At 43.8% G+C, this 27,802-nt stretch overlaps 2 protein-coding genes and 1 long non-coding RNA gene across 12 annotated transcripts in view; all 3 read left to right on the top strand.

The window, feature by feature from the left end:
• The window catches only part of SLC22A16 (solute carrier family 22 member 16), a 34,636-nt gene extending 31,569 nt beyond the window's left edge, over nucleotides 1–3,067 (top strand). For all 6 annotated transcript variants that reach the window (XM_086876816.1, XM_086876812.1, XM_086876814.1 and 3 more), the window contains one exon: nucleotides 75–3,067. In XM_086876816.1, the coding sequence (XP_086732942.1) occupies nucleotides 75–287 (213 nt within the window). In that variant the 3' untranslated portion in view covers nucleotides 288–3,067. The remainder of the gene's footprint in view (nucleotides 1–74) is intronic.
• A 4,337-nt stretch (nucleotides 3,068–7,404) lies between these two features.
• On the top strand, nucleotides 7,405–18,061 carry DDO (D-aspartate oxidase). Of its 5 annotated transcripts, none has more exons than XM_086876822.1 (6): nucleotides 7,480–7,872; nucleotides 10,227–10,311; nucleotides 12,154–12,361; nucleotides 12,553–12,661; nucleotides 13,460–13,636; nucleotides 16,173–18,061. In XM_086876822.1, the coding sequence occupies exons 3-6, from the start codon at nucleotides 12,190–12,192 to the stop codon at nucleotides 16,738–16,740; spliced, it is 1,026 nt and encodes a 341-aa protein (XP_086732948.1). In that variant the 5' UTR covers nucleotides 7,480–7,872; nucleotides 10,227–10,311; nucleotides 12,154–12,189; the 3' UTR covers nucleotides 16,741–18,061. The 5 variants fall into 5 exon arrangements, with proteins under 5 accessions (XP_086732945.1, XP_086732948.1, XP_086732947.1 ...); XM_086876821.1 differs by having other exon boundaries at nucleotides 7,601–7,816; XM_086876819.1 differs by lacking the exon at nucleotides 10,227–10,311 and having other exon boundaries at nucleotides 7,405–7,816.
• A 7,846-nt stretch (nucleotides 18,062–25,907) lies between these two features.
• Nucleotides 25,908–27,634, top strand: LOC147654772 (uncharacterized). Its single transcript, XR_015283094.1, has 2 exons — nucleotides 25,908–26,214; nucleotides 26,610–27,634. It is a non-coding gene; the product is annotated as an uncharacterized LOC147654772 (long non-coding RNA).
• Nucleotides 27,635–27,802: the final 168 nt, after the last annotated feature.

Genomic DNA, 27,802 nt, shown 5'->3' with positions numbered 1-27,802 from the left:
TCTCGAGCAAGATCAAAACTACGGATAGCTTGAAAGACTTATCTACCTTTACAGCTACTGTTTATTTCTTCCAGTTGCTTGTTGGAGTCATGGCTCTTCTGAGTGGAATATTAACCATAATGCTTCCAGAAACACTGGGAAAACCATTGACTAACACTTTGGTGGAAGCTACAGAAATGGGAAGAAACAAGAAAAGCTGTTCAGAAAAGACTCCTTCAGCACATAGTGGTGCAGCATTAGAAAAGATAGAGATGTTTGGTCAAGAAAAAATCAGCACTGACAAATAAAGCAGCAGCAAAATGGCTGTTACCAATTTTAATCACTATCTAATTTATAAGATCTCTGTATTCAAGAAATGTGACTGTTCTATAACATCTGTGCCTTTCAGATTGTATTCTGTCCCCCACTTTTCAATAGAGCAATTGTATGAAACCTTTTCAAAGTGACCAAGTTACTGCAGAAAATTTGATAGGATTCCTAGATCCTTTGTCAAACTTACCCAGACTTTAAAACACCTGTCTGACTTGCTGTAACCAGTTGGAATGATTACTCTAAATGTTGGAACCTACCTGACTACATGTATGTAAAAAAAAAAAAGCCAATTCTTTGTTTCACATTTTCTGCAGTTAGATTTGTGAACCTACAACAAAGTGCCCTGCTTGGTCTCATCCTGTTGCAGCTGCCAGTTACTGGCTTGAGACTTCAGAACACAGTAAACTCTGTTACAATTCAAGAGAGAAGCCTTAACATTGCATCAGGTCATATCAATAATTTTAAACTAATTTATTCTTTTTTTTTTTTTTCCAAGTTTTCTACTAGAAATGGTGCCATTGCTAACAAAGGAAAGTATTCTGTGGCACAGCTTCTGACTGAAAAAATAATACTAAGTTTGCAAAATATGCAAATAGTTTGTATATTCATTCTGTTGAATGGCAAATGTATTTTTATTAGGGGTTTAGAAAAAAAAGTGTTCACTGGATCTACTGCTGTTTTAGTTTAGGTAAAACTAAACTGCCTGATCCCATTTAAAGTCATATTCATTCCACACCATTTTTTTCAGTGCTCCCTTTCTCACTTAGCTCAGATCTAGCATCAGATTTTTCATAACTTCTAAGAGCCAGACCAGCAACTTTGCCAAATGCCTCTATCAAGGTCTTCATAGTCCTGAGTGGAAAAGAATAAATGGCATATAGCTCTTATTCAGACTCTCTACACAGAAGTGGATTTAGTTATTAATTTTTGATAGAAACGGTTCCTATTCACCATTTTCTCATAGATATATATCTATAACTCATTTTTTCCTTATTATATCACACAAAACCAGTTAGAAAAATGTAATTTAAAAGATGGTAGCTGGAGGACACTGATCTATAGAAGAGTTACTTGTAATAGTTTTAGTCGAAGTGTCAAAACATCCCACTGCTGCTACACCTCATGTGTGCATCAACACTACTGTTGGTGCAGTGGTTCTGCTTTATGACTCTGGACCATAGAAAACTGATGGATAAGAATGCGTCATTCTGGCTGCTTCTTTCATGGCTTTCTCACACCTCCCTTTTATTTGTCAGTCTATCTCTAGACCTGTGGGTTTCTTCCTTGTCTGAGGATCTGCATCTCCTTTGCTTGACCACCCTTGGTTTCAGGGGAGCAGCACAGGAACTTCTGCACGTTGAGTTTCAGACAGCCCTCTCTTTCCTGGGTTGTGTGAATTCAGTCCTCCCTGGTTTGAAATCAGTGTTTAGGCCCTCATTCTCATGGCATGGTCTCATCAAAATAAGTCTTCCTTGATCTTTGCCATGTACCCACCCAGAAAGATATTTATATTACTGTAGATATTCTATATGCTGTAGAAATTAATGGTCATATTTTTCAATTATATCTGCACAGTTTTATTAGTTTCAATGACTTCTGAAACCAGAATAATGGTTTATATCCCGTTATAAAAGATTTTATTTCTTCACTCCACTGTCCTAGAATTTGGTCCTGGTATTAGGAGAAAATAATATCCTATATGAGGATTAACATGCTTTGAAGCAAGCAAAAATCAGTAAATTTAAGTTTAGGTAGTTTCTCTGAGATAATTACATAGAAAGCAGAAAGGAGTCTTTATGTTCCTTACAATCCTGCGGGTGTTCTAGTGTTTGCAGAGAAAACCTCCAGAAAGACCTGCATAGAATACTGTGGCTTCTGTTGAGATGTATGAGTTCAGCAAAAGCACTTAACCTTCCCCCTGTGAGTAATCCCATCATTATTCTGAGAATGACTTGAACACATACTTTGATGACTGAAGATCGGATTACTCACATGCTGTGGTTTTTTATTTTGCAGAAGAGCAGACCCAGTACTCTTCCACTGCTTTCAGGTTTCCCCCTCCACTTCCCAGAGCAGAGCAGCCCTCTCTATCTCCAAGATCTACTGCCAAACTCTGCAAGCCCTGCCTTAAATAAGGGTTTAATCATGCTAAAAAAACCACCATCATGCAATAGATCTAACAAGGAATTAAACTGGTACTGTCTTGCCTTACAACCACGCTCCCCACACACAGAGTTCCAAATTCTTTCCTTATTTTTGGGTTCTTTCACACTGATACACCCTTTTTTGATAGTACATCTATCTTAAAACTCACTACTTATAACTTTTAGGAACAGTATAGTCTATTTCTAACAAGGTACTAAAGAACATTTATAATTAATTTTTCTACTTCCTTACCTCCTGAGTAACTGATTTGGGTCTTACCCTGCCAAGAGCAGCCAATGCATATTCTGTGTTCCTTTGGCTTGAGGGATTCAGGACTTGGTCATCTGTAATCAGTAAGGTAAAGAGGTAAGGTAAAGAAAAGAACAAGAAAACAGTTAAATACACAATGATACTGATATTGTTTACAACTAAAATTTAATTATGTTTCTAGACCACAATGTAGCTTGATGGCTTAATCCCAAAAGCCATTTCCTCCTGTCACTAAAGCCAGTTGGTATTTGGTCTTTGATTCAAATGACCCCTGAATTTCCCTGACCTAATGATGTTACTTTTTTTCCTTGGAAATAAAATGTTTGTTGATTTATAGGTACACCTTTTGTGATTTTATGCATCAATAGCTTAGAGATTGCCTTGGGGTATCCTATTCTTTAACTTGAGGAAGGATATTACTTTAAAAAAGAAGGAACTAGCATGTTTCTAGCATTTCTATTTGCTTGTTTTTTTCATATGGGCAAAAATATGTTTAACACTAGTCATGCATTATGAATGCAGCAAAATCAGGGTGAGTTGATTTCTTTCTCTTAAATATCCATAGATTTTTTTAAATCCTCTTGCAAGAGAGCACTGAGTTTGAGAAAAAATGCTTCTGTTTCTATGGGGTATATTTTCATTTCAATGCTCATAAAAAGAATTAATTTTCATAGTTTCTTACTTCAGTTTATAAGTCCTTTTATGTTTGTATTTGTCATCCTTAGTGCAAATTTTTTGTGCTCATCAACGTCTCTGGAGTTACACAACAGTTTTATGAGATAATGAATTAGAATCCTTATCTGCCTTAATTGCTGGTCACTATTACATGATGGCAAATGTTTTTGTCTGGAACTGGATATCCAGTCTCATTAGATAGTCTTGCAATTTGTTAAGGACATACCTTTTTGGATTAAATATAAGAGTAACTATTATTAGTTTAATGATAATTAAGGAAAAATAGTAAGTACATGTGCTTGATATTTCAAAATTGTATTTTTAAACTATAGAAAAATATGTATTTTCTACTTTTAACAACTTCATTCAATTTCTCTGTGCAAAATTCTGTAATTTAAACAACCATACAGAAAAAAAAAAGCTATGCAAATCATGTGCAGTTATCATATGCTTTGGGTGGAACCCTGAATGTCTGAAAAAGGGATGAAGCCTCCTTGAAAGCTGAGGGCTATTGTGTAGTGGCTCTGTGGAAGGACAAAATGGCCTAACATCCCAGCTCTGGGATGCAGTGAAGGACTTACTGGCATTCTCTCCTGTGTCCTTCATAGTTTTTTTTTATCAACCCAGTCACTCAAGAAGTCTCTGTGGCATCAGGCTCAGCAGTGTGCAAGGCCTGTGAGTGCCTTTTGGAAAGGCTTAGGAAAAGGTGAGCTCACTTGTGCCATGGACTCTGGTCCAGAAAGGCATTTGTGACAGCAAAAAGGAGGCTCTGGATTCATCCTGTGCCCTTTATAAACATCTGAAACATGTTTGTCTGAATCCTAGAACAGATTCCTAGGGGAGAAATTAAACACAAGGACCAAAAAGAAAATGGGGAGTTGACAAAACCAGTTTATTCTAGCAGGGAAAATTCTAGTCAATGCTGACAATTAGTTACCTCTCACAGGAAGAAAGACTAAAGCACATCTATGTTCTGGTAGCATAATAATTTTGTACAATATTCTGTACTACATGAGGTATGTCTTTTGGTTATATGGGAGAAGTATGTACTTGTAGGAAAGAGTTTGTTTGCCCAGAACTTGAGGATTTAATATAATATATTTTAATAGGTTTTTTTAAAATATGTATTTATTATCTGCAATTATGTGCAAGAATAAAGTCAGACATGCATTTTTTAATCTTTACACTTTTACCTAATTTAATGAACTTCTATCAACTGTTCATTTGGTTCACACTCCCTTAAAGAGGCCTGGCTGGTGTTTTGGCATTCCATAGAGATCCTACGGTTTAGGATGGCAAATGTCATGTTTGTGTTTTTTCCCTGTTTGTCTTTGAAGGTGTAAACCAAGACTTGGGTAATGTGTTAGGAGGTGACTATCACAAAATGTGCATTAAAAATATGACATGTTTTGCATTTCAGTTGCAGGAAAAATATGATTGTTTCTTGCCTTTGTTTGTATTAGCTGACTGGAGCAGTAGTCCCTCAGACACGTTCAGTAGTGACAAAAATAGCTGCAGATACTGAGGAATGGCTATGAGTTACCAGAAAAGAGAGTAGGTGACCACAGGAATGACAGAACAATGTACTTGTAAGCACGTGGTGTTCACTGCATGTGAAGACTAACTATAGCTTCTTCATGCGGGAACTGGAGTGGGTTGACAGCACAAGGAAAATAAGAATTGCAGCAATTCATAGCTCTATTGTTATTTGTCCCCTTAGAGCTTCTCAGGAACATATTTATTCTTCCCTTCCCTTAAATCTCTAATTAGTGCAAATGACTCAACTTTCCATGTATATTTTATTAATCTTGCGTTTTCTGATCAAATTACACCCATCACTTTGCTTCATCATTTGTGTTTTGAAGGCTTAATGTGTCCTTGCCAGGTGATTTACGTTCCTCTCTGAAAGTAACAGGAGTGAATGGTACAAATAGTTGTTGCTAAAGCTGAGAAATTTGAATCAAGCCTGATAGACTGATTTCAAGAGCACTGAGCTCAGTGCTCTTGAAATCAAGCTGAGAAAAATCAAGCCTAAGAAGTAAATACTTCAAAGGGGGAAATATCCTTTTTAGTATGACTGGTATATAAACAGTGATTGCAGATTGCAGGTTCTGGACAAAACAACTCTTTCCAAAAAAATTACAAACCTAAATTTATGAATAATCAGAAATAATGGGGAATATCTCATTTAGTGACAAACCCACTCTTCTGTCTCTGCATTCCTGGCTAGCATACAAGCTGTGGATACTGCTTGGGTCTTTGTTGCAGATAAGTAGGATCCAGCTATGGAATGTTCATAGGCATTTAGTTATCAACACTGCCTCATAATCTTAATCTGTGGAGATGAACAGACTTGCATAGGAATAACAACAAAACAGCATCAAGGGGTGATTCTTGTAAAGATTGTCTCCACAGTCTCATTGCCAGTGATGAGATTAAAAAGTGGTTTTGGCTGAGGTAATCAGGAACATGGTGAAACAACCAGGGATAAATGGGGTCTCAGTAAATATTTTTACAAAGCTTTTCAATAGGAATGTCATCACTACTGGTTTCTTCCTCATAGAGAGAGAATTCACCCAGAAGTAAGTAAATCACATGGAACAACAGTGAACTGAGGCACAGCTGAAACTCCTTGCTGAAACAGTAACTTGCTATGGACACTGATGCTTGACCTGAACTGGTTAAAAAGTGGCAGATAAATGGTGCATGCCATTCACAAGAACTGAAATAGGTCAGCACTGCTGTGTTCAGAGGGGTGATTTCTGCCTGTTGTTAAGGCTCTGTTCAGGATAGCACACAAAGCAAAGGGAATGCTAAGGTAAAAGGAAACACTGCTTGAGCTGGGTTGATGGTGTGCTGGGATGCCACTGCCAGTCATGGTTCAGGAAGAGCTCCAAGTACAATCAGGGCTGTGTTTGTTCTGTGCCAGAAGGCTGGCAGTCTCTTCCCAAACGCACAAATCATGACTTGCACTTTACCAAATACAATGTGTTTGTTCACCTTCGCAAAATACTTCAGCCCATAGAAGATTTTTTTCAATTATATTATTAAAGGATTTGGTATCACAAACCTGTGAATTTCCTGCATCTTATTCTCAGAAAAAAACATACTGGGAATTCCCTGAAACATTCAGACTTGCACAAACATATGTCACAGAACGTTTTGATCCAAATCATTCCTGTTTGGCAAAGTTCTAAGCAATAAGCACTAGAATCTCAGGAGAAGTAGCAGGCAGATTTTATCTTAGCTGGAACTGCAACCTCCATGTATATTTGTAGATTTCCATATGTGAAATGACTCTCTCCAAACCTATTGCAGATGCCCTGCAATGACTCAGAATACTGTTCATTTTACAATACAGCAAGCCCATCAAAAATTTAATTTTTAAACAAGCAAACCTCTGTTCCTCTGCTGCCTTCCCTGTCTTAATCCTCTATTTTCAGAACACTCAGAAAAATCAAGCCATACTATAATTTGGGAGAATTATGCCTTGTTCCTGTCACTGTTGAAAGGAAAAATCTTAAAAAGAAAATATGTATCTTAAAGACCAGTGATGTATATTGTATCATGGCTTTAATTTTAAGAGCACGGCTAGACTGGGAGGCAAGAACATTGTAAGTGTGTGGAGCACGCTGTTGCTGTTCATACAGATACCCTTTGGATGGCTGCTGGTCTGAATTCAAACGGCTACAGAGAAAAGGCACCTGCTTGGAAGATCCATTGCAAATGCTGTTCGACAGGGCTGGAGGGAGTGGTCGGCAAACACTGTCCTGCTGAGAATGTTCAGGGACGAATGCTCAGGCTGTCAAATATTAGCCAAAATATCCTGCCAACGGCTAATGCCCCGGAGGCAATAAACCGGGGTATATGGCATGCAATTTCATCCTAGAGCTCCTGCAGAGAGGTTTGTTTTTGACAAACTCGTGTTTTTCTGCTGAAAACAGCCCTCCCCGGCTGCGCTCTGGGATTTGCGGTCTGGCAGGAGCCCGCTCGTTCCTCACCGACCTGTGGCGGCCTGAGTTCCCCTCCTGGCCGCGCGCGATTGCTCAAGCGCTGTGGCAATCCTCAGGCAGCTCCAGAAACACTCAGAACATGACTGCCTGTGAGGGAAGCAAAAGGACAGGGTATTCCCTGCAGCACAGCCGGTCCCGTTGGGCCTCCCCTGGAGGGAGTATCAGGGGGAAAAGTTCTGGCAGGCGGCGAAGCACCCGGCCCCGGCAGAGGCCGCCGGGCGCTCCGGGAGCGCTGCCAGAGCCGGAGGCGGCCCGAGCCGGGGCCTGGGCACAAACAGCTCCTCCGTCCAGCAGGGCGCGGAGCCGGGCCTCGGAACGGCCTGGGACAGGGGGGCGGCGGGCCCCGCGCTTCCCGGGAGGTCGGCTCTTCCAGAGGGGACCGGGGGCCTCCTCCTCACCAGGTATCGCCTGCTCTTCCCTCTTGGGTTGTTTCCAGCCCCTACTACTAGGTGTAGAAGTAAGTGTTGAATGTCGGAGCCCTTTTGCTGCCGAGGGCCGGGGAAGCGCCCGCAGTGGCTGCGTGGGGAATTCCCGTGGGCAGATCCCATCTCCCGGAGCCGGGCAGGGCTCAGCCCACACACCAGGGCGGGAGGGGTGAACCGCAGGGCTTAGCTGGGGGGAAGATCCGGGATCGCAGCTGCTCCCTGTTCACCCCTTCCCCGCCCAGGGCGGCGACATCCCGGCCCTGCGGGGAGCCAGGATCGCAGAGAGGATTGCTTTCCTCTCCCGTTCGGGAGGAAACAAGAGCATCCCTCGGCGTGTAGGTGCTCTTGGTGAAGGCGGCTCTTGCAGGTGGCTTATGGAGGGGTATACCTATCATCCCTTGGAAGCTGTGTCCCAGGCTTGCAAGCGATCCACCTGAAGGAGGAGCTGAGGCCTCCTGGTAGCCCCGGGGTCCCCTGTGACAGTGGCTTTCCGTGGTCGCCTGTGAATCCTGCTTTCTGGCAGCAGGGTTGTGTGTGCAGAAAGGCTGAGGGAATCCCAAATAGCCCCCAGAGTCCTTTGTTCAGGGAAGAAAGATCATCCTCGCCTTTCTCCTGCAGCACTTCCTAAATGTACATCTCACAGGGCAGCCCAAAGAGCAGAAAGGGGACCTGGCCAGAGGCAAAAGGCCAAAATCAGGAGCTTCTCCTCTGCAAAGACCCAAGAATGGATCAGCCTCTGCCCAGAAAATCCCCTCTCTGGGGTCCTGTGAAGGGAAGTAACACCAAGGGTGCTTGTGAACTGGGGAAGTGATTAAACAAAGTCATCAACAAAAAAATTAAGGGAGAAAGGGTTCCATGACATGCACTGACAGGGGCAGTGGGTACAGCTGCCCTGGTGGATGAGGAGCCCCTCTAGCAGCTCAGAAAAGCTTGAGCCTTTGCTCCCCAGTACCACAGGCTTCACATGATTCCAAACAGTGTTTCAGCATTTATCTCATTATGATGAGAGACAGTTAAAAAAAACAAAAAAAAAACCCCAAGAAACCAAGGCCTTAAAATATAACAGGTTTTGGTTTTCTTTAGTTACTTCCTGTTCTGACTTTTCTGGTCAACAGTTCAGCTGGGCTTTTTCCACTGTTTATTTGGGTGTGTAAATATGCTTATTTTGGTAGGCTGGCTGGGTTGCGACACAAGCTAAGAACATCCAGCGTGCCGTGACCGTGGGCTACAGCTGCAGCTGGCAGTGGATGTACACATTCCTCTGTGTGTGTGTGTTTGTGTGTGTGTGTGTGTGTGTGTGTGTGTGTGTGTGTGCTGGGGAACAGTGTATTTATCCGTATTGGCCATGTTACCCACTGCCAGAATGATGTTAGAGCTGAAACTCAGTGGCATTTAATGGTGGCATACTATTTGAGGCAAGAAAGAAAGAATAAAGACCCCCTTGTGTCACATGAGGCTGACATATCTCCTCAGCTGTGGGAGTTGAGAGGTGAAGTCACGTCACAAAATATCTCAGTATTTTTTAAACTAATTCATTCTGGCCTGGGAGAATCAGCAGGGTGGCAGGGACATGACATGAAACCCACATCAGGCAACTGGGGTCCTCATTGCTGGGGGAATTGCAGCTCCAGGTGACTCTCTCTGGCTTCTGGCCTGTTCTGTGTACACTATGAAGGGACAGAGAGCTAAATAATACCTGACACCATTTGCCTCCCTCCTCAACAGCTACTGCAACTGATCTGCCTTTTGAATGCTGATTTTTGCAAAATGCTCAGGCCTGTCTGAGGGGATGAGAATGTCTCCCCTGCTGGGACTAAGCTGGGCTGCCACATCAGCTAAAAATAATTTCTCCTCCTGTGCTCCCCATCCCACAAGATGCAGGCTGTGCTGCCAGGGCAAAGCCATAGGTGGGCCTTGCACTCAAAGTGGGGTCAGTGGCTCTGCAAAGCCAGAGTTGCTCATACAATCTGTGTGTAGACTCTGCTTTGAACCCAGTTAGTTTTTGGCATGAAGTCTTGTCATGTTCCTGGACTACAGCAGTAGGTGCAGGAAAAATGGTGCATTGAACAGATGCCTGCCTTCTGAGCTGCTCCTACAGGCTCCAGCACTATCAGCAACCCCTTCCTGCCCTTACTGGATTTTGCAGCACAGGGATCAGTTGATAAAAAACTGGCTCATCTGCAAAAATCCTATCTGAACTGGGTAGACTTGTGAAACCTGAATCTTCACCAAGCCACAGCTCCCCTTTCTTCCCCGGGGACAGGGAGGTCAGTCGGGAAATTCAATCTCCACCATGGTCCAAGGGCTTCAGCAAAGGAGAGTTGTGAGGGACAACTGAAAGCACATCTCTGGCAGGTGGATAATGTACCCATTGCATATGTTCCAGGGCAGCTGAAAAAGCTTGTCCATGGACTGCTGGGAGGCTTGAGAGCCACACACCATTTCTACAGCTGACAGTTCTGAGTGAGAAGGTTTGTTCATAAAGATGTGTTTAGATACTTTTCTCAGAACTAGTTTTCCTAAGTAATTACAGAATTATTACCCAGCCCCCCAATTTCTTGTTACTAATATTTTTCCTTACTTTACATTTCCCCTTCCCCCAGCATTTTTCCAGACTGGGTTTTTGCGTGTCAGCCATGCAGGCCAGCAGTTCTGGCCCAGGGTCCATTTTCCCTCCCATACTGTGTCTTTCTCTGCTGTGCAGGCACTTCTGTAGTCAGCTTGTGAAAGAAAATGTGATAATTAACAGAAAGAAACTTAATCATTGCTATGAGTGGAAGAAGACAGGTTGTAACAACCCTTGGCTATTGGCAGCAGAAGGAATGAAATGACAGGCAACAGTGCCTGCTGCTCTTTCCCTTCTTACATAGCAGAAACATCAAATTTTAAGTAGCAAAACCTCAGGGGTAAGTGAGAAGCTGTGTGAACAGTTATGAACAAGGATCTCATAAATAAACCTGACCTATCATAATTCCACGCTGTCTGTCTTGCCTAAATTTACATCAAAGATGCCAAAAGCTACAGGAAGATGGTAAATCAGCCTGTCATTGTAAGCGCAGGCACTGGTTTCCAGTAAAAGTTCTCAGAAAGCAGTTAGAAAGGCTGGATTTCTACAGTCACTGATAAGCAAGCCCCATAGGAGAAACCAGAACCATCAGGGCACAAAACTGAAAGTCTGTCTCACTCAGCATCCTTTCTGAAAGTGCATGTTGTAGATATTCCAGGAAAAAATTAGTTATAGGCAGAAGGGATCCTCCCCCTATATCCTTGGTCTGATTTTGACAGTAACTTATTGAAGGGGTGCTTGACCCAGCAGGAGCATCCCTATTCACCTGGTTCAAAGCTGCTAAAGGATTCATCACCTCTGAGGTTGCCCAGTCTCTCTCTTCTAGGCCCATTTAGCCCTGGCTTCGGGGAGTTTGCAGGATGCATGGAGCTGCATGGTTCAGTTCTGCTTGGTGCCTTCACCAGTGTGAGACCTGTGCTGGCCATGGCCAGGAACACAGTCTGGCATCTCACTGGGATGGGCAGCCAGGTGATTGTCAACTAGGAGCTATGTGCCACTCCCCAGGACAGGTGCCAGCTCCAAAACTTGCCCAGGACAGGGAAAATAGAGACATTGCACTTCCTGGAGTAGCAATTAGCAGATGAGGAGTGGAATAAAGCTGCTCCAGGGCATAAAGCATAAGTTATAAACTAAGGCAAAGAGAGGCAAAAATATAGGCCCTTGGAGCAGCAAGACTGGCTGGCATGTGGAGACCACCATGTACTGCTGAGAGAGCATGGCAATCTTGGATGCCCATGAATCTGTCCAAGGTAGTGGGTCATGCTGGCAGGTACAAGCACCAAGAATAGATTGGAGACCTCCAGTGTGATTTGCTTCTGCTGCCCAGGTAGTGACAGCCCTCACTGCTGGAGATCCCAATATTCATGCAACCTTTTTGCTTAAAAAGCTCTAAAAAAGCCAGTTTCTCCAGAGCTCTGTGACTTTTGCACCTGATACAAGAGAAAACTTGATGGGTGCCTCACTCCCACATGTTTTATTTAGGAAACCTCCAAACCAGCCCAAACACTAGTGGTGTACATGAAAATCACCCTCTTGTGCCGAGGATGAGGTACTGAAAGAATTTTCAAAATTTTTTGTCATATCAAAGGCTGATTTTTTTAGTCCACACCACAGTCCTGGTTGTGTGCAGTAGTCAACCTTCAATTAGTTGTCGGGGAGTGATTACATTACATCGCATGTGGGTGTTTCATAGCCTGATACTCACCCTGGATGATAGTGACATGTGATATGTTGTTTCCAAATGCAGGTAGGAACTTCTCTGCTCTAGCTCTGCATCCTGGAGATGGCCTCACCCAAGGTTGCAGTGGTGGGCGCGGGAGTCATTGGCCTGTCCACAGCACTGTGCATCACAGAGACTTGTCCCAGCTGCTCTGTGGCAGTCCTTTCGGACCAGTTCAGCCCCAACACAACGAGTGATGTGGCAGCTGGGATGCTCATCCCTCACACCTACCCAGGTTTGTTTAATTCAGGGTAGCACTGCTCATGGCACCTCATGCAGCTGTGTCCAGTTGTGCAGCGGTGCATAGAGGCTCAAGAAGAAAAGTGCCTTGACCTGTGTTCCCTGTCTATCCCATATCCCTGACATTTGTATGCTTCTTTTCTTTGCATTATTCCTGTCTGCACATTTGGTTTTGTTCACACACAGACACACCGATCCACAGGCAGAAGCAGTGGTTCAAAGAGACCTTCACTTACCTTTTTGCCATCAGCAACTCAGCCGAGGCATCAGAGGCTGGCATTCACCTAGTCTCTGGGTAAGAACAGCCCCTGGGGCAGCCTTTGGTACATTTGTCCTGTGTTCTGGAGCAGACAGACAGGTTTTCTTTGCTAGAATTCAGGGGTATTCCCTTCAAGGAATAGTTTTTATGTCTGCATTCCAAAGAAAATGCATTGTAGCTGCTCATATACGATGTATTTTTAGGCAAAATTCAGGGACAGGTGTGCACAGAAAAGCCACTCCAGTCTGAGCAGCACCAAATATCTTTTAATATTTAAACTGATGTTTTCTACACTGTTACCCACTAGTTGTTTGCAGCAGGGGTCATCTCCAGAGGGGTGGGACTGCCGGATCCTCCAGCTTCAGCAGCTAGGTACAGGGATTCAGCTGGGGATTGTGTGTTGGGGATGTTTTATGCTGCCTATTATCTACTCAAAAATTCTCCTCTTGGGAGTATTGAAACTGAGCACTCTGTAGCTTTATGGATACCCCAGGAATGGTGAGCAGGTTTGCAGGTGGCCCCACCAGGTCCACCAGGTGTCTGCAGTTGTGGTGGGGACACTGAATGAGGGCACTCTGTACATGCACCATCACTGGAAGGGCTCTCTGCAGTTTATTTACCCTGATGTGCCACCCTCAAGCCCAGCTGTGCTGACTCAGGCAGGTATTGCAGGAGCAGGAAGCGATGTTTACCCATTGCTGTTAACCTTGCAGAGCTGCACTGATGGGGGAAAAGAGGTTCCTGAGCTCCTGGGTTTGTGCAAAGATTGCCATGACACATAACATGGCAGAGCAATACCAGTGAAGTTTTCCAGGTTTTTCTCTGTCTTTTTAGCTGGCAGGTCTTCAAAAGCACTCCCAAAGAAGAGCTACCTTTCTGGTCAGATATTGTGCTGGGATTTCGAGCAATGTCTGAAGCGGAACTCCTAAAGTTCCCACAGCACCGATTTGGTCAGGCCTTTACAACTCTCAAATGTGACTGCCCACCCTACCTGTTGTGGCTGGAGAAAAGGTAGGTTTTGCTGCAGGCTGGGCATGCAGAGGGAAACTCTGGCAGAGGGACTGGAGGCAAGACAGGGTCTCCTTGAGAGCCTTAGGTTTGAATAAAACTGGAAAAAGGCTGTTTCTTCTTGCAGAAAATGCAACAAACTCTTGCTTGGGGAGAAGCACACAAAATAAATACCCAACTTTTCTAAACTTTGAAAGGCCCTGTTTATGCAATGTCCACTTTCTCCCAAAGTGTCTTTACGGTGGGCCTTAGAGTGTGAGTGACCCTGGGCAAAAGCCAACATAGCCACAGGCACCATACTTGGCCAGCCAGACCTTGAAGGTACATCAGGAACCTGCCATGTCCTGAGAAAACATTTGGCTGCTCCACATTTGCCAAACTTCCCAAATTATGTCCCTCTGTTTTTGAAGATTCATCCAGCCCCTGAGAGAATAAGCACATCTAGGAAGGTGTCTTATTGCAAAGACTTTGCACTTATGAAGTAGCTGGACCAATTAATCTCAAATTTGTTCAACAATTGGACTAATTTCTTAATCCATTTAGATGAAAAAAAGCCCAAAATGTTAAACAGCATCATCTTGAAACAATTTTTTTGAAAATGTTTGCCTGCATGAGATGGGTGATGCACTCACTCTGAGGAGTAGTGGCATCAGAGTTCATGCCTGGATTGACATCAAAGTTAGAAAATCTGCCAATTTTTAAGTTTCCCCTCAATACCTCAATTTTGGAGAACCATAGAAGAGACAGGATGCAGATCTAAAAGGGCTTTGACACCCTGGGACATACTGGGATAAGTATTTAATCTGAGTAAGTACCTCTAAAGTGAGCAAATGGCTGTATCCACTTGAGAGAAAGAGACAGGCTGCAAGCTGATTTGGGGTTAAGTAAAGAGATGTGTACTGACACCAAGGTACAAATTGCCAGCTCAGCTGGTTACTTGGATGCCTTTTATCACACTGCAAAATGCGAAAAAGCATTTCTTCTTGTAGCAGCCAGGCGAGCTGGGAGTTCTCCTGTGGCACCAGTGCCGTGTGGGGTCTGTGCCATCTACTCAGTACACATGATCTGTCATATTTCATTGCCTAACTGAAGCAAATTTCTGCTGCATGACAGCTAAGTTGTACAACCCATTTAGTATCTGCCATGTGATTTCTGCTCCCTCCTCGTTCCTGCTGTAGTCTTCTTATTTCTCAAAGGATGTAGTCTAATGAGATGATCAAGCTCTTTTTTTTCTCTTCTCCCTGGTGATGAGAAATGAGAGAATATTAAACGTGTAACTAATTCTCAAACCCCCAGTGACCTGAGCAGTATTTATAGACCATTCTCCTGGCAATCCACAAGGAAAATTGTTGTGCCCACCTTGCTTGGCCAAAAATAGACTTCAGGAATTTTTTCCTGCTTACTTGCCCAAATGCAGGAGTTTTCAGCAGGTTTTTTCACTGGTGTATTTTTGGTGGCATGCTGACAGAGTCCCAGTTACAACTCTTAGGAGCTCTCCCTGCAAGTTGCCCAGCCACAGCTGCTGCATGAGGTCTCCCCTGTTTTTCCCAGACAGCCTCAGTGTCCTGCTACATCAGGCTCCAAAGCATCAACTGTGCCCTGGATTCTTGACTCACTCATTGCTCTGTGGGAAACCACTGCCTTTACAGTGGGATTGATGACTTTGCCAGATGCTAGAATGTTGCAGAGGATGGGATTTTCCACTTAGTGCATCACAGACCTGTCTCCTGACTTGCTTATGCTAAAATCCCCAGCAAAATCCCTGAGCAATGGGATCCAGCTGACAGCATGCAGGGACTCCATCTCATACCAGTGATTTTCCACAGGGAAGATCTTCAAAATTCAGGCAAGTTCAGAGGAGGATTTGGCTTGAAATTGAGCTTAAAAATGAATCTCAAGAAGAGGTGACTTTCACTGAAGAGTAGACATGCATGTATAGTGCTCTGAGCCATCTTGGGTGACGCCTGGCTGCTGCTCCAGAAGGTTATGGGCACTCTGGGGGTCCTGTGCCACATCTGCCCAGCCTTAGTGCAGATCTCAGGGCTTGGCATGTGGCACTAGATGGTTACGTAGCTCAGGAATGAATGAATGTGACAGCATTGGGAATGAATGTGACAGCATATAACAGGCAGATTAAAAGGGACATAGTGCGATAGCTCTGCCACTAGCATGAGCAAGCTGATAAATATATATTTGTTGTTTCCCAGCTTGCTTGGGCTCTTAAAGCTTGGTACTGTTACAGAAATTAATCAAGACCACAAGGACCTGACTGTTTGCCTAGGGTCTGATGCCAGACCCTTCTCTAAAACTGCTTAACTTGCTTTTTCCAGCCTGACCAGGCTAAGTACCTTTGGTCAAATCAGAAAAAATCACAAACAGAACTCCCATGGCATTTTCTTTTCTTTTTGTCCCATTTATTGTTTGGTTTTGATCAGTATGTAAAGGCAAAGGCAATCCATCTCATTTACTTAATGTTCATAATAATTATGTAAGGGTTTAGAGGTTTCTTTTCTGCCTCACTTCTGGAGTCTTTTTGCAGGTTGAAGGCAACTGGCACCCAGATGTACACCAGGAAAGTGGCAGACTTGTGGGAACTGCACAATGAATATGACATCGTTGTCAACTGCACAGGCATGGGAGCTCACCAGCTGGTGGGGGACAAGCAGCTCTTCCCTGTCAGGGGACAAGTACTCAAGGTTCATGCTCCTTGGGTGAAACACTTCATCCGGGATGGAGATGGCTTAACTTACATCTACCCAGGGATACACAGGGTGACCCTAGGGGGAACCAGGGAAGAGGGGAGCTGGGGTCTCTCCCCTGATGCTGGCACTACTAGAGACATCTTTGATAGATGCTGCTCTCTTGAGCCCTCACTGCATAAAGCTCAGGATATCCAGGTGAAGGTGGGCCTGAGGCCGTCCAGGAAGTGTGTGAGAGTGCAAAGAGAGGTTTTGAGCCAAGGAGGAGTTAAGCTCCCAGTGGTCCACAACTATGGGCATGGGGCAGGTGGCTTTTCAGTGCACAGGGGCACAGCCAATGAGGCTGCTCGCCTGGTGGGAAAGTGCATTTCTGCTCTGCAAGGCTCCTCATCGAGGGCCAAGCTTTGAATCCCAGATGCTCCTTTTCCATTTACAGCTACTGCTGCATCTCCTAGCAGCAGCTTGATCTTTTAGTCCATTACTGTATAGAAGGGAACTAAGTCAACAGCTTGTTCCAGTGCAGATACTCAGTGGTATCTTCTATCACCTTGGAAAGGCATAATGTGTTGATCCAAGTATTAGTCCAGCTGATCATCTCCTCCATCTGCCCTGGCATTTGTCCTAGCCTCATGTGAAGAAGACAAGATAACATAAATACTCTTCACATAACAGGGTTCAGATTGCTGCAGTGTAGTGCAAATAACATCAATTCAGCATTTCTGCATCTGCATCTAAAGGGTGTCAGATGCAGTAGGCTCAGATTCAGTAAAAATAAGTTGTCTCCTCTTGTACCAAATCTAATCTAGAATTGCCCTTGTTTATCATTGTCTATATGATTTAGATGGAAAAGAAAACTCCATGCAGCACCTCATTACAATGCTTCAGGTCAGCTCTTACAGAAAGCAGTGTTAGGTCACTGTCACACACAGTGACCAGGCAAATGTGATTTTAAGAGCAGGTCTGTGATACCCATCACTGCATTTGCTCATATTGCACCTCAGGGAACTTACAGTTTCTGCTAATATTGCCCCACATGAGCTACAGTTTTGTGCATATTTTCTCACACTAGTTTGCAAATCTGTTTTCTTCCTTCAAGGCACTCAGATTTTGCTCTCAGACACCAATGATTTCCCCCCATCTCCTCCCCTCCTCCCCCACACAGCAGCATTGATATGGCCTTTGTTCTGTTGAAGAGGATTTTTCAGAGTGGGCTTGGGAATGCAACATCTCTTTTCTACTTCATAACAACACTGGCTGTTTTCCTTGCAACAGCTGATATGAATAAATTGGAGACAATCCTACAAGGATTTTAACACCAGCATCAGTTTCATAGAAGAGCCATTTAAGACAAGATACACACTTTAAAGAAAAATTTGTCTGTAACTGGACATGAACAAGCTCTTCTGCTGTAAAAAGGCTGAGTCACCACAGCCCAGATCTTTTCACTCCGTGGCAGAGGCTCTGTTGGGCTTTACACCCCCCTCAGCAATTCAAGCCCTTTGATGTGTCTGAAGATAATCACTCCCCAGAATGGCATCTTACCATCAAAGTACAGGTTTGACTCTTAGTGATTAAATGCCTCATTAAATCTTAAATGGCTCACTTGAGAGTGTTATCATCCATTTCTGTCTAGCTTTTTTGTCCATAGAATTACAAAACTATTCAAAATCCTTCAATAATTTCAGTGATTAAAATTAACTGATAAATAAATTTCTAATAGTGGATCAAAGGTCACTTCTGTAGTGTTTCCTTTCATAAGCAAGGGATTTTCTTTCATTTGAGATGGCAAGAAAGGCCACATTCAGCCATGGCTGCCAACTCTTGCTGTTCTCAGGGGTGATGAGGACAGTTATCATTTGCAAGGGACAGCTGTCAGAGGAAACCAAATTAAATTATAGGTCAATAAGTGCCTGGGACCAGCCTAAGCCAGCCCTGCCTTCAGCAGCCTCGTCCTCTTTTCCTCAGTTCTGAAGGCTAATTTTGCATTCCCCCCCCTCTATCCCCCCCATTTGTCCTTTCCAGTGGTATGAGAGGACAGAGATGCAGCTTTTGGCATAGGGCTTGTCAAACTGCAGCTTTGTCCTCAGCTAACACAAAACATAAAAATACATGGAAAAAGAACTTAAGAATGGATTCTTTTTTCTTAATCTTTATTTTAAGCTTAAAAATAGCAAACTGTAACTTACCCTGGAGCAAGAAACACTACTACTAATAATAGGGTGATCATAGCTCCATAAAAAAAGCAAAGCTATGCTTGTGCACTTCTCTGCAGGGCGATGGTGTTCTTCTAAAATTGTCTGGTTGATACAGTGTCAGAATAGGTTTGGCTGCAAAGTTCATCTGTCTGGTGTCCTAGCTCTGCTCATGTCCAGCAGAGGAGACAGCCACTTCTAGCCTAGGATCTTCCTCATCTGAGGGGTAGCTTAGTGTTTCAGATGATTTATCTTTCACACAGTTGTTGACTTGCTTCTAAAACCATTCTAAACCAAACATCCTGTGAAAACAGGTTCTAGAAAGGCAGAAACTTCTTTGTCTAGGAGCAGAATTTGTTGCCTTCAACTTTGTCTTGAACCTGAAAACATTATCTGATGCCACTTTCTTGCATGCTATGAGAGGTAGTGACTCCATAGCCCATTTTTGTTTAGAAAGCTCCAACATATTCTCTCTCAGAGTCTTCTTCCCCCACCTTGGAGTATCTTGCTCACTTTCACAAGCCCTGGTCCTCATGGGGACATACCTATTGGAGAAAACAGCACAGTAAAGCATAAGCAATCCAAGAGGTTCCTTCTCCAAGTGACAGAGCAGCCAACAAGGCAAGGTGCTGTGCTGGACCCTGTTCTTGCCAACAAGAGGGGCTGGTGTCCCAAGTGAAGTTATTTCTCAGGGGTCAGCTTTCTTAAACAGCTGGTGCTGTTTAAAATCTTTGTCGGTGACACAGACATTGAGATCAAGGACACCCTCAGCAAGTTTGCCAATGACACCGAGCTGTGTGGTGCAGTGGACACACTGGAGGGAAGGGATGTCATCCAGAGGGACTCTGGCAGGTTTGACAAGTGGGACTTTGCAAACTTTGTCATGTTCAACAAGGCCAAGTGCAAGGTCCTGTGTCTGGGGTGGGGCAATCCCAAACACAAATACAGGCTGGGTGGAAAATGGACTGAGAGCAGCCATGAGGAGAAGAACCTGGGAGTGTTGGTTGAGGAGAAGCTCAACATGACCCAGCAATGTATGTGCTCAGAGCCCAGAGAGCCAACTGTATCCTTGTCTACATTGCAGCAGAGTGACCAGCAGGTTGAGGAAGGTGATTCTGCTCCTCTGCTCTGCTCTTGTGAGACCCCACCTGGAGTGCTGCAGCCAGCTCTGTGGCCCCCAACATAAGAAGAAAATGCACCTGGTGGAGAGAGTCCAGAGGAGATAATGAAGATGATCAGAGGGCTGGAGAACCTCCCCTATGTACATAGGCTGAAAGAGCTGGAGACAGCTCTGGGGAGACCTTACAGCACCTTCCAGTACCTAGAGGGGGCTTACAAGAGTTGGAGAGAGACTTTTTGCAAGGGCAGATAGTCAGGACAAGGAGGAATGGCTTTAAAAAGAAAGTGGGTGGATTTGGATTAGAAAGAAGTTCTTCACTTTGAGGATGGTGAGGCCCTGGCACAGGTTGTCAAGAGATGGGGGTGCCTTATACCTGGAAGTATTCAAGGCCAGGTTAAATGGGGCTTTAAGCAACCTGGTCTAATAGAAGGTGTGCCTGCCCATGCCAGGGGGTGTAACTAGATGATCTTTAATATCCCTTCTAACCCAAACCATTCCATAACTCTCTTCCCTTTATAATGTATACAAATGCTTTATAGTCATTAATAAGCATTTAAGTGTCAATGAGATATCTGTTCTGAGTAGTACTAGCTGTTTCAGAGGCCATGGTAGAGGCAGTCTTCCTCCCAGCTCAGCCAGGTGTTTTTCTCTGCTTCATCATGAGATGGGTTTTGCAACTCCTTGAGGCAGTTTGCATTTTACTGCCTTGAACAGACTGGTACCACCAGCAGTTCGGTCATTTGCCTGTCTGATTGGTCTGTGGATGAACACTGGCCCTACCACAATCCCTCTAAGATCCACTCTAATTGGTGGCTTCTCTCCACTGTGAAGAATGGATGATTTATCCTTACCTTGTCTCTCTATCCTGTATGCAGTTGCTGACTCATGAGAGGATCTTCCCTTTTATCCCATGCCAGATTAGCTTCTTAATGGGTCCTTGGTGACAGATGTTGTTAAAGGCTTTCCAGAAGCTGAGCAGATCACAGTGAGCGGATTGCTCTCATCTGCAGCTTCACAGTTTCCTCTGAAGCTGTCAGAGGGTGGTGGTGCACAGACTCATAGGTTCTCACTGCAAAGCTCTGCCAATTCTCCCCTCTTAGTCTCTGTCTCTCCTTGCAACTATTCTGTTACTATGGCTTTTGCTGTTTGCTTGCTACAGGTGTCAGATTTAATGGTTTACATTTCTCTAGATCCCTTACAGTGCTTAAAAGAAAACAGTATCACTTGCCATCCTCTTTTTTCTTCAGCTGTTTTAAGTAAAGGCTTATAAACAGGCTCTTACAGTGCAACAATTTCCATTAGCATTCCTTAAAAACTCACAAGCAAGTAACATCTGCTTTTCATGTATTTGTTACTATCCCTTGCATTTATTTGTTCTAAAGTCTCATCTAATGACCCTTCAATCTGAGGCAGCTTCCCTGCATTATCCCTTTAACAAATGGTTCTGCCATGGGAATTTCACTAAGCTTTTCTGTGCTGAATGCAGACACAAGTAATCTGTTTAGCTGTTGTGTTAGGATGTGTTTTCTCTCAAACTCCTTTGCCACCCTGATCACTTGATGACTGCACACCCTGGACACCTGCAGAGCCCTCCAGCAGGCTCCCTCCTCCTGCTAGGAGAGAGGAGGCTTTTTGTCTAGTAACTAGTTCCCTCAAAATATTTTTTTAGTCTTCCTTTCCGTTTCTGCTTTTAATTTGACACAGTTCATGTCCTTTCCCTAATGCGGAAAGGATGTATTTTGGTTCTTTACCATGTAATTTTTATCATGCTATTACAATGACCTAGTAATTATCTTCCTTCTGGAATATGTCTGATATTTCAGACTTGTGGTTATAAAGATGTCAAAATGGCACCTTTAAACAAATGTCATCATGGTTCTCTGCTCCTCTCTTCCACCTCACTTCCCCAGTTTCTAGCTTGAAATTCTTTTTTAAATCTTACTCCTTCTCACAGAGGTTTTCTCCCTGATTAAAATCATGCCACAAAAAGATCGAGCATTCTATTCAGAAACATCATCTTTTTGTTCCAAAAGCTTTCAATTTGCCAAGAAGATGCCCTAAGATTTTGGGAATAATTGAACATCCTTCCATTATGCTTCCCTAGGCATGGAAAATTTAAATAATCTAAAATATATCTTAGATACATAGTGATACTGCCCTGTGCCAGCTGTACACCTCCCCACAAAGGGGAGTCACACTTTCAGTGCCTTCAGACCAGCTCACTGACACTCACTGCTTTCAGGCAGTTGAAGTTTGTTGAGATGAGTCCTGTCTTGATCCAGCTGCCCAGCCCCAGGTGTCAGCCTCTGACAATATCTCATCAGCCATCCCTGAGTTTCTGGTCCTCACCCAAGACTCATGCCAGGAGCTGAAGCAAAGCTGTGGCCTCTGTTACCTCTCCAGCTCCAGCTGAAGCTGAGCTGGCAGCTGAGGAATTTTCAAAAGTCCATTTTGATCTTAAATCTCTCTGTGCTGCCTCATCAGCTCTGCAGTTTTCATCTGAAATCACAGAACAAGTGTCAGAGAAATACTCACATTTGGGAGAGGATTAACAGTGGAAGGTTCATTAAATCTCCCTGACCTCCCCATGCTGATGAAAGGTGTCTTGAAAGAAAGACTTAGCTGTCACCTGGACAAAGCATTTTATCCCTCTGCTGTTCCTTAAGCCCCTGCATGTCTGGACATAAGTTATCCAAACTGTGCTTGAGTATTTCCTCCTTATCCACACTTTCTGATCTACATTGAAGAGGCACCCCTGGCAGATGGCAACCAATCTGTCATACTCACATGGAACTTCAAAGGTGTAATTGTGGTGTAGAAAGAGAACGATTATATTTTGAGACATTTTTATCAATCCTTGTGATTCCAGAGAGCAGATGGGATGTGTGATGGATTTTAGAGCTTGAGCACAAAATAATAGTTTTCTGCAACGGGGAATTTTGTTGATTTTCTTCACAGAAACAATGCCATAAAGTCATATTGTCCTGATGTAGGCTTTTGCCTCTAAAACAAATTTCTGGAAAATGCAGGAAAATTTTCATTCACCATTCATTACCATTCTCTTCAAGTCAAGGACTATTTGAGATAAATTGCAAATTCATTAGGAATAAATGTAGCAATTAGAGATAACATCATGGCCTGGACCGAGATTTTTATTGTTTTCACAGCAATCAAGTGGCTATTGTTACGTTGTCCGCTGCTCTATTCCCTGCTTTCCACCAGAGGGAGATATTGGATCAAGCAGTTGCTGAAAAAACCCTCACACTCCATCTCAAAGAGCAAACGGAGTGATGCTTAATTCAGCGGAAATCTGTGTGCCTGTGGGGCTCCCACACACCTGCAAGGCTTGGGGGACTTGGGTGCTTCAATAGAGCTCTGAAGAGGGATTGTGGAGCAATTATTTACGGAGAACACGTAAAAAAGTACAATAAAATATGAAGGTAGCAGCATAACAGAAGCGGTTGTTAACAAAAATACCAAACAGCCAAACAAACAAACAAACAAAATAATAATCCTAGATAAAGCTACTGCTATAGCAGCGTGTCCCAGAGTTTTTCCCCTACCAAAAGGCTGGAGAGGAAAGCATTGTAGTTCCTCATGTTGTGGGTTCTTGGGGTCCCCCAGCCCCTCAAGTTATGCTTGGGCTGGACATTTTGTGGGGCACTGGTCCATGTGTCCAATGGCTCCTGCCCAGGCTCCTGGTGAGCCCAGACACCATTCTGGGTGCTCAGGTATTAGAAATTACTGGTGCTTCAAGATCTGAAGTGGACTGGTTTCTTTCTGGGAATTTTTCCCTCATGTCTGTTTTTCTCAATGAAGAAGTAAAAATTACGTATTTTGGAGAAGGAGGAGCAGACACGAGTAAAAACCCAGGCTTATTAAAAAGCAGAGGTGCTGGGAAGAAAAGAAAGGGGAAAGAAACTTTTCTGAAAGTGAACAGTTTCATACAAAAGGTATTTCCAAAAGTAAAAGCAGTTTCAAGGGAATATTTTTCCTGTGTTTTGCTTTCATCCTTTGAGACTTACGCCGCTGACAGCAGCCAGCACTAGGGGAGCACTACCCCACATCACTTTCCTGTGTTCCTGTTAATGTCCATTATTCACCATAAGGACAATATATCTCTCACACAGTAAGACACATGAACCATGTGCATCATATGCTGTGCTCCCACTGTTGTCACATCTCCCACCTTTTGATTCAACTTCTCCGAAGTCCCAGTCAACTAGCTGATATCTAAGCCTTACACTAGCCTTTCCTTCAATTTGTAAGCCAAACAGAGGAAGGGAGGTTTGTTTATTCTCTGCGCCATCAGAGAATTAAGCAACTGAGCCAGCTGTCAGTGTTTCAGAACCTGTGTGTGAACCTTTAGTCAGCATTTTGGCTAAAATGAAGTTCTTAAAAACAACCCTTCCCTCAGGGTACACAGTAGAGCCATGGAGGGAGCTTCTCTGTTACACAGAAGAGTGGTTTAGGTGGCTTAAAGAATCACCATCAAATATATTAGTGAAAACAATCTTTCATACAAATTCACAAAAGTCAGGCAAAGCTCAATGGCAAGGCTTACTCTAATACTGCATGGTAGAGGATATAGAGGATAACCAATTAGAATCAATTTAGAGTGATTTATATGGAGGCCAGGGATGTAAAAAGGGGTAATGAAGGAAAGGTTAAGGGAGACTGGCAGGTCACGAGATTCAGGGTGAACTCCCTTGCTTGCTAGACTTCTCAGAGAGGTGCCCACACACGGCTGGATTTGATCTTAGACTCACACATGGTCAATTGTTTATGTTTAAGGAATCTAGAAGCACTTAAATGTTAGATTAAGCAAGGATCAACTACAAACAGCAATAACAATTATGGATTCAAGATAATAATATGCATACTATGTTTGCTATAGGGTGTCCAAGTCAATACACACACCCAGATGTGTGCATGCAAATGTTCAAATCCATGTGTGGGCATGGATATGTAATGTATAAGTACAAAAGTGTACATATATTAAAACATTTCCCTCAAGACTCAGTGAAATATTCATGTCTAATGCCTTTTTGGCATTTCTTAATGGGGGTGAGGTGGGGTGTTGAGTCTCTAGTAGTGGGATATCAGTCCAGATTCTGTTTCCAGGTGACACTTCTCTGAATTTCACAAACTTGAGAGTTTGAGCACTCTGAGAGGTGTCCCACACAGAGGGAAATACTGATGCAGCCCACTGCAGTCCAGAAGAGCTCAAAGGGTCTGTCTTAGGACCACTGGTTTTAGGGATGTGAGATGTTGGCTTAAGCCACTGATATATTTTCATCCTGGCTGGAATCTGGGTTAGTTATTACTGACTAGTAACTGATTTTTGAAATTCCAGTGAGTATGGTACATTAAGCTACATTTCAGATAAGGAACATTCCAAGGCTGTCAAGGGATGACTGATTATTCCTGCTGTCATCTCCCACCTTGGTAAGGCAGCAGGAGTTCCTGGTACGGTCAGTGCCACCCCCCACCTTAGCTTTCCAAGAGCTCCTAATATGATCAAAAGATGCTTCACCACCAATCTCTTGTGGGAAGGCCTGAGCAGGCCAGAGGAGATAGGGAGGAGGGACGAACCAACACACTCATATTTGCTTTCCTCCTTGCCATACAAATGCATAGTTTGGCTTCAAGGAGATGAAGCCTCTCTCCTCTGCACAGAGCTTGCAGCCTGGTGAGTCAAATGATTTCTTGGTCTGTGGGAGAGCTGGTCTCCTTTGAGCATTCAAAGAACTGGATTTGGGCTTCTCACATCCCATATTGCTGTGACTTCAAGAAGAGCAATCCCACTCTTAGGTGTGCTTCCAATGAAAAAGCTCAAAGGATATTTTGAAATAAAGGAGTCGAGGCAGCTGAACTCCAGGGAAAGACTCCAAGAAACAACCCACTTCTCTACAGAGGTAAAGCACTGGCTAAGCACTGGCTATACTGCTTCTGAAAATCCCTCCATAAGCCTGGGTGGGCACCTTTTTTCTGTGTGGTGAGTGTATCTGCACAGTGTCAGCACTCCAGGAATAATCACAGGACGAATTGACACAGAGATTTGCAGCAGGATAATTGCTTCAAACAGAAGGATAAATAGCTTTTTCTGGCATTTAATGGGCCTCTTAAGTGAACGGCAATAAACTCTATGCGAACAGATGTTTTCCCTCTTTTTCGTCCTTTTGCATCTCATCCATAATTATGTACTAAAATGTTCTTGTCTGGGTTGCTGAGAGCAATCTTGTTGCTGTTTGTCTTTGCAGTGTAAGACTGAGCACTTCAGCACAAAGATTGAGTGAAAAGCCCTGGATTCCTAAAGGCTCCTGCCACTATATGGCAGTGATCATCTTCTTCTTTTCGCATTAAGCCTGAGGGAGAAGTGAAAAGTTAAGGGGAAAATTTGCCTCTTCTAACTGCTGCTCTGCATGTCCCAGTGTTGGGGTGTCCCCCTGCAGGTGTTGGTGCCCTGGGCTCCAGCTAGTTCATTCCTCTGTTTTCCCAGCTTCTGGCATCGATCCATCTACAGTTCAGGAGAAGCCACATCTTCTTCATCTTTGCCTTGCAGGGGAGGTAAGTGTCCTGTGAGACACTCATCCCCACTGTGCTGACTGGACCATGGGGAGATGGCAGAGCAGGCTTTCCTCTGTAGCTGCTGGCTCTGCCTCCAGCCTTGCCAACAGGAGAGTAGCAGGCACAAAGCAAGCCCTGCAAAAAAGCCTTTATGCTTTCAGAAACATGTACTTTATCTCCTGATAAAGTGCAGAGAAATGACCTTGTTCCTGAGGAAATTCAATACATTCTGGTAAAGGGATCTCCTCCTAACAAGGAGCCTGTGTGTGAGCCAGGAGCTGGGGCACAGCCACAAGCATTAGCCCAGCTAAGTGTTCGATTAGCCATTGCTGGGAGTGATGCTGGTAGAGTTGCTACATTGCTACATTGTCACAAACTCACTCTGTCCTCCCCAGCTCATCTTCAGAGCATCCAACTGGCCTTTGCTTCCCACATCCATAGCTGAGGATGGAGGCAGACATGCTGCAGGGAGGCACAGCACATGCCAAAAGGATGAGCCCTGTGGTAGCACCTAACCTACATGCAAATTCTTGGCTGAGAAGGTCATTCCACTTTGGATCAAAGTGGTGTCTCTGCATCATTGATGCTGCTCCACATGACATTGAGGGCAAACTGCTTGGAAAAGAGCCTGCGGGAAGAACACTGAGTTTTATCCTCACCGTCTGCTCCTAGACAGGCTGCTCAGCTGCAGGGGAGCTGTGGTATCTTTTCTGCTGAGGGCAGACCATTTCTCTCCTCCTTGTTAGGATTGTACCTAAGACTTCAAAATGCAACCAGATGGAGGAGAGGACTAGCTGACCACATGGTAATAGTTCAAAAAAACAACCTTTTGTTACAGATAAAGACTGAATTTCAAACTGTCCCAAAAAAATTAGATGCTTTCCAGACACATGGATGAGGCCTTTATTAGAGGTGGGTGCATATTATCAAGTTGGCCTGCATACTGGTCCAGAACATTTTAGAAAGCCTTCTATCCTAGGAAAGCTGCTTTTCACCCATCAGGTCTCGAGGATGCTGCCAGCCACTCCCAGTGGAGTTTTTATTGCTTCTTGTCACCTTTAATGATGCATAAATTGTACAGACACACGCCAGTGTATCGAACAACATTGAAAGACAGACCATAGAAAGAGTGCAACTACGTTAATTATGGTCTTAATTTGTTTGTGAATCTTCTACAAAAAACATTTTGCTACTGTTCTTCTCCCTGTCAGCCCCAGTACTTTGGCTTGCACCTCATCCCCTCTTGGAGACCCCTTTTCCCTGAGTGCTTGCAGATGAAGGAAGGTCTCTCTCAGTGACATCTGCTCGATTGTTCCAGTGCCGTTGCCATCCCCTATATAAATACTTTGGCATTTGTACTGTTGTATGTAAGCCCATTAAAAACATGTAATAAAAAGGCTTATATAATTTCTTAAAGCCATCGTTACTTCTCCAGCTGTGGTGTTTTGTCAAATTCTGACAATTATAGATTAATCCCTATGCCAAATTACACTTTTTAATGAAAGACATTTTTCATCCTTGAGCTTAGAAGTGTAAAAATGTAAGTCAGATTTATTGCATCCAAAAAAAGGCAGAGATCTGAAGCCAG

This window comes from Cyanistes caeruleus, chromosome 2 (genome assembly GCF_971803275.1).
Source record: "Cyanistes caeruleus chromosome 2, bCyaCae1.hap1.1, whole genome shotgun sequence".
Lineage (NCBI taxonomy): Eukaryota > Metazoa > Chordata > Aves > Passeriformes > Paridae > Cyanistes > Cyanistes caeruleus.
Note: the sequence above shows the minus strand (reverse complement) of the source record. Positions and strands in the feature narration are given on the sequence as shown.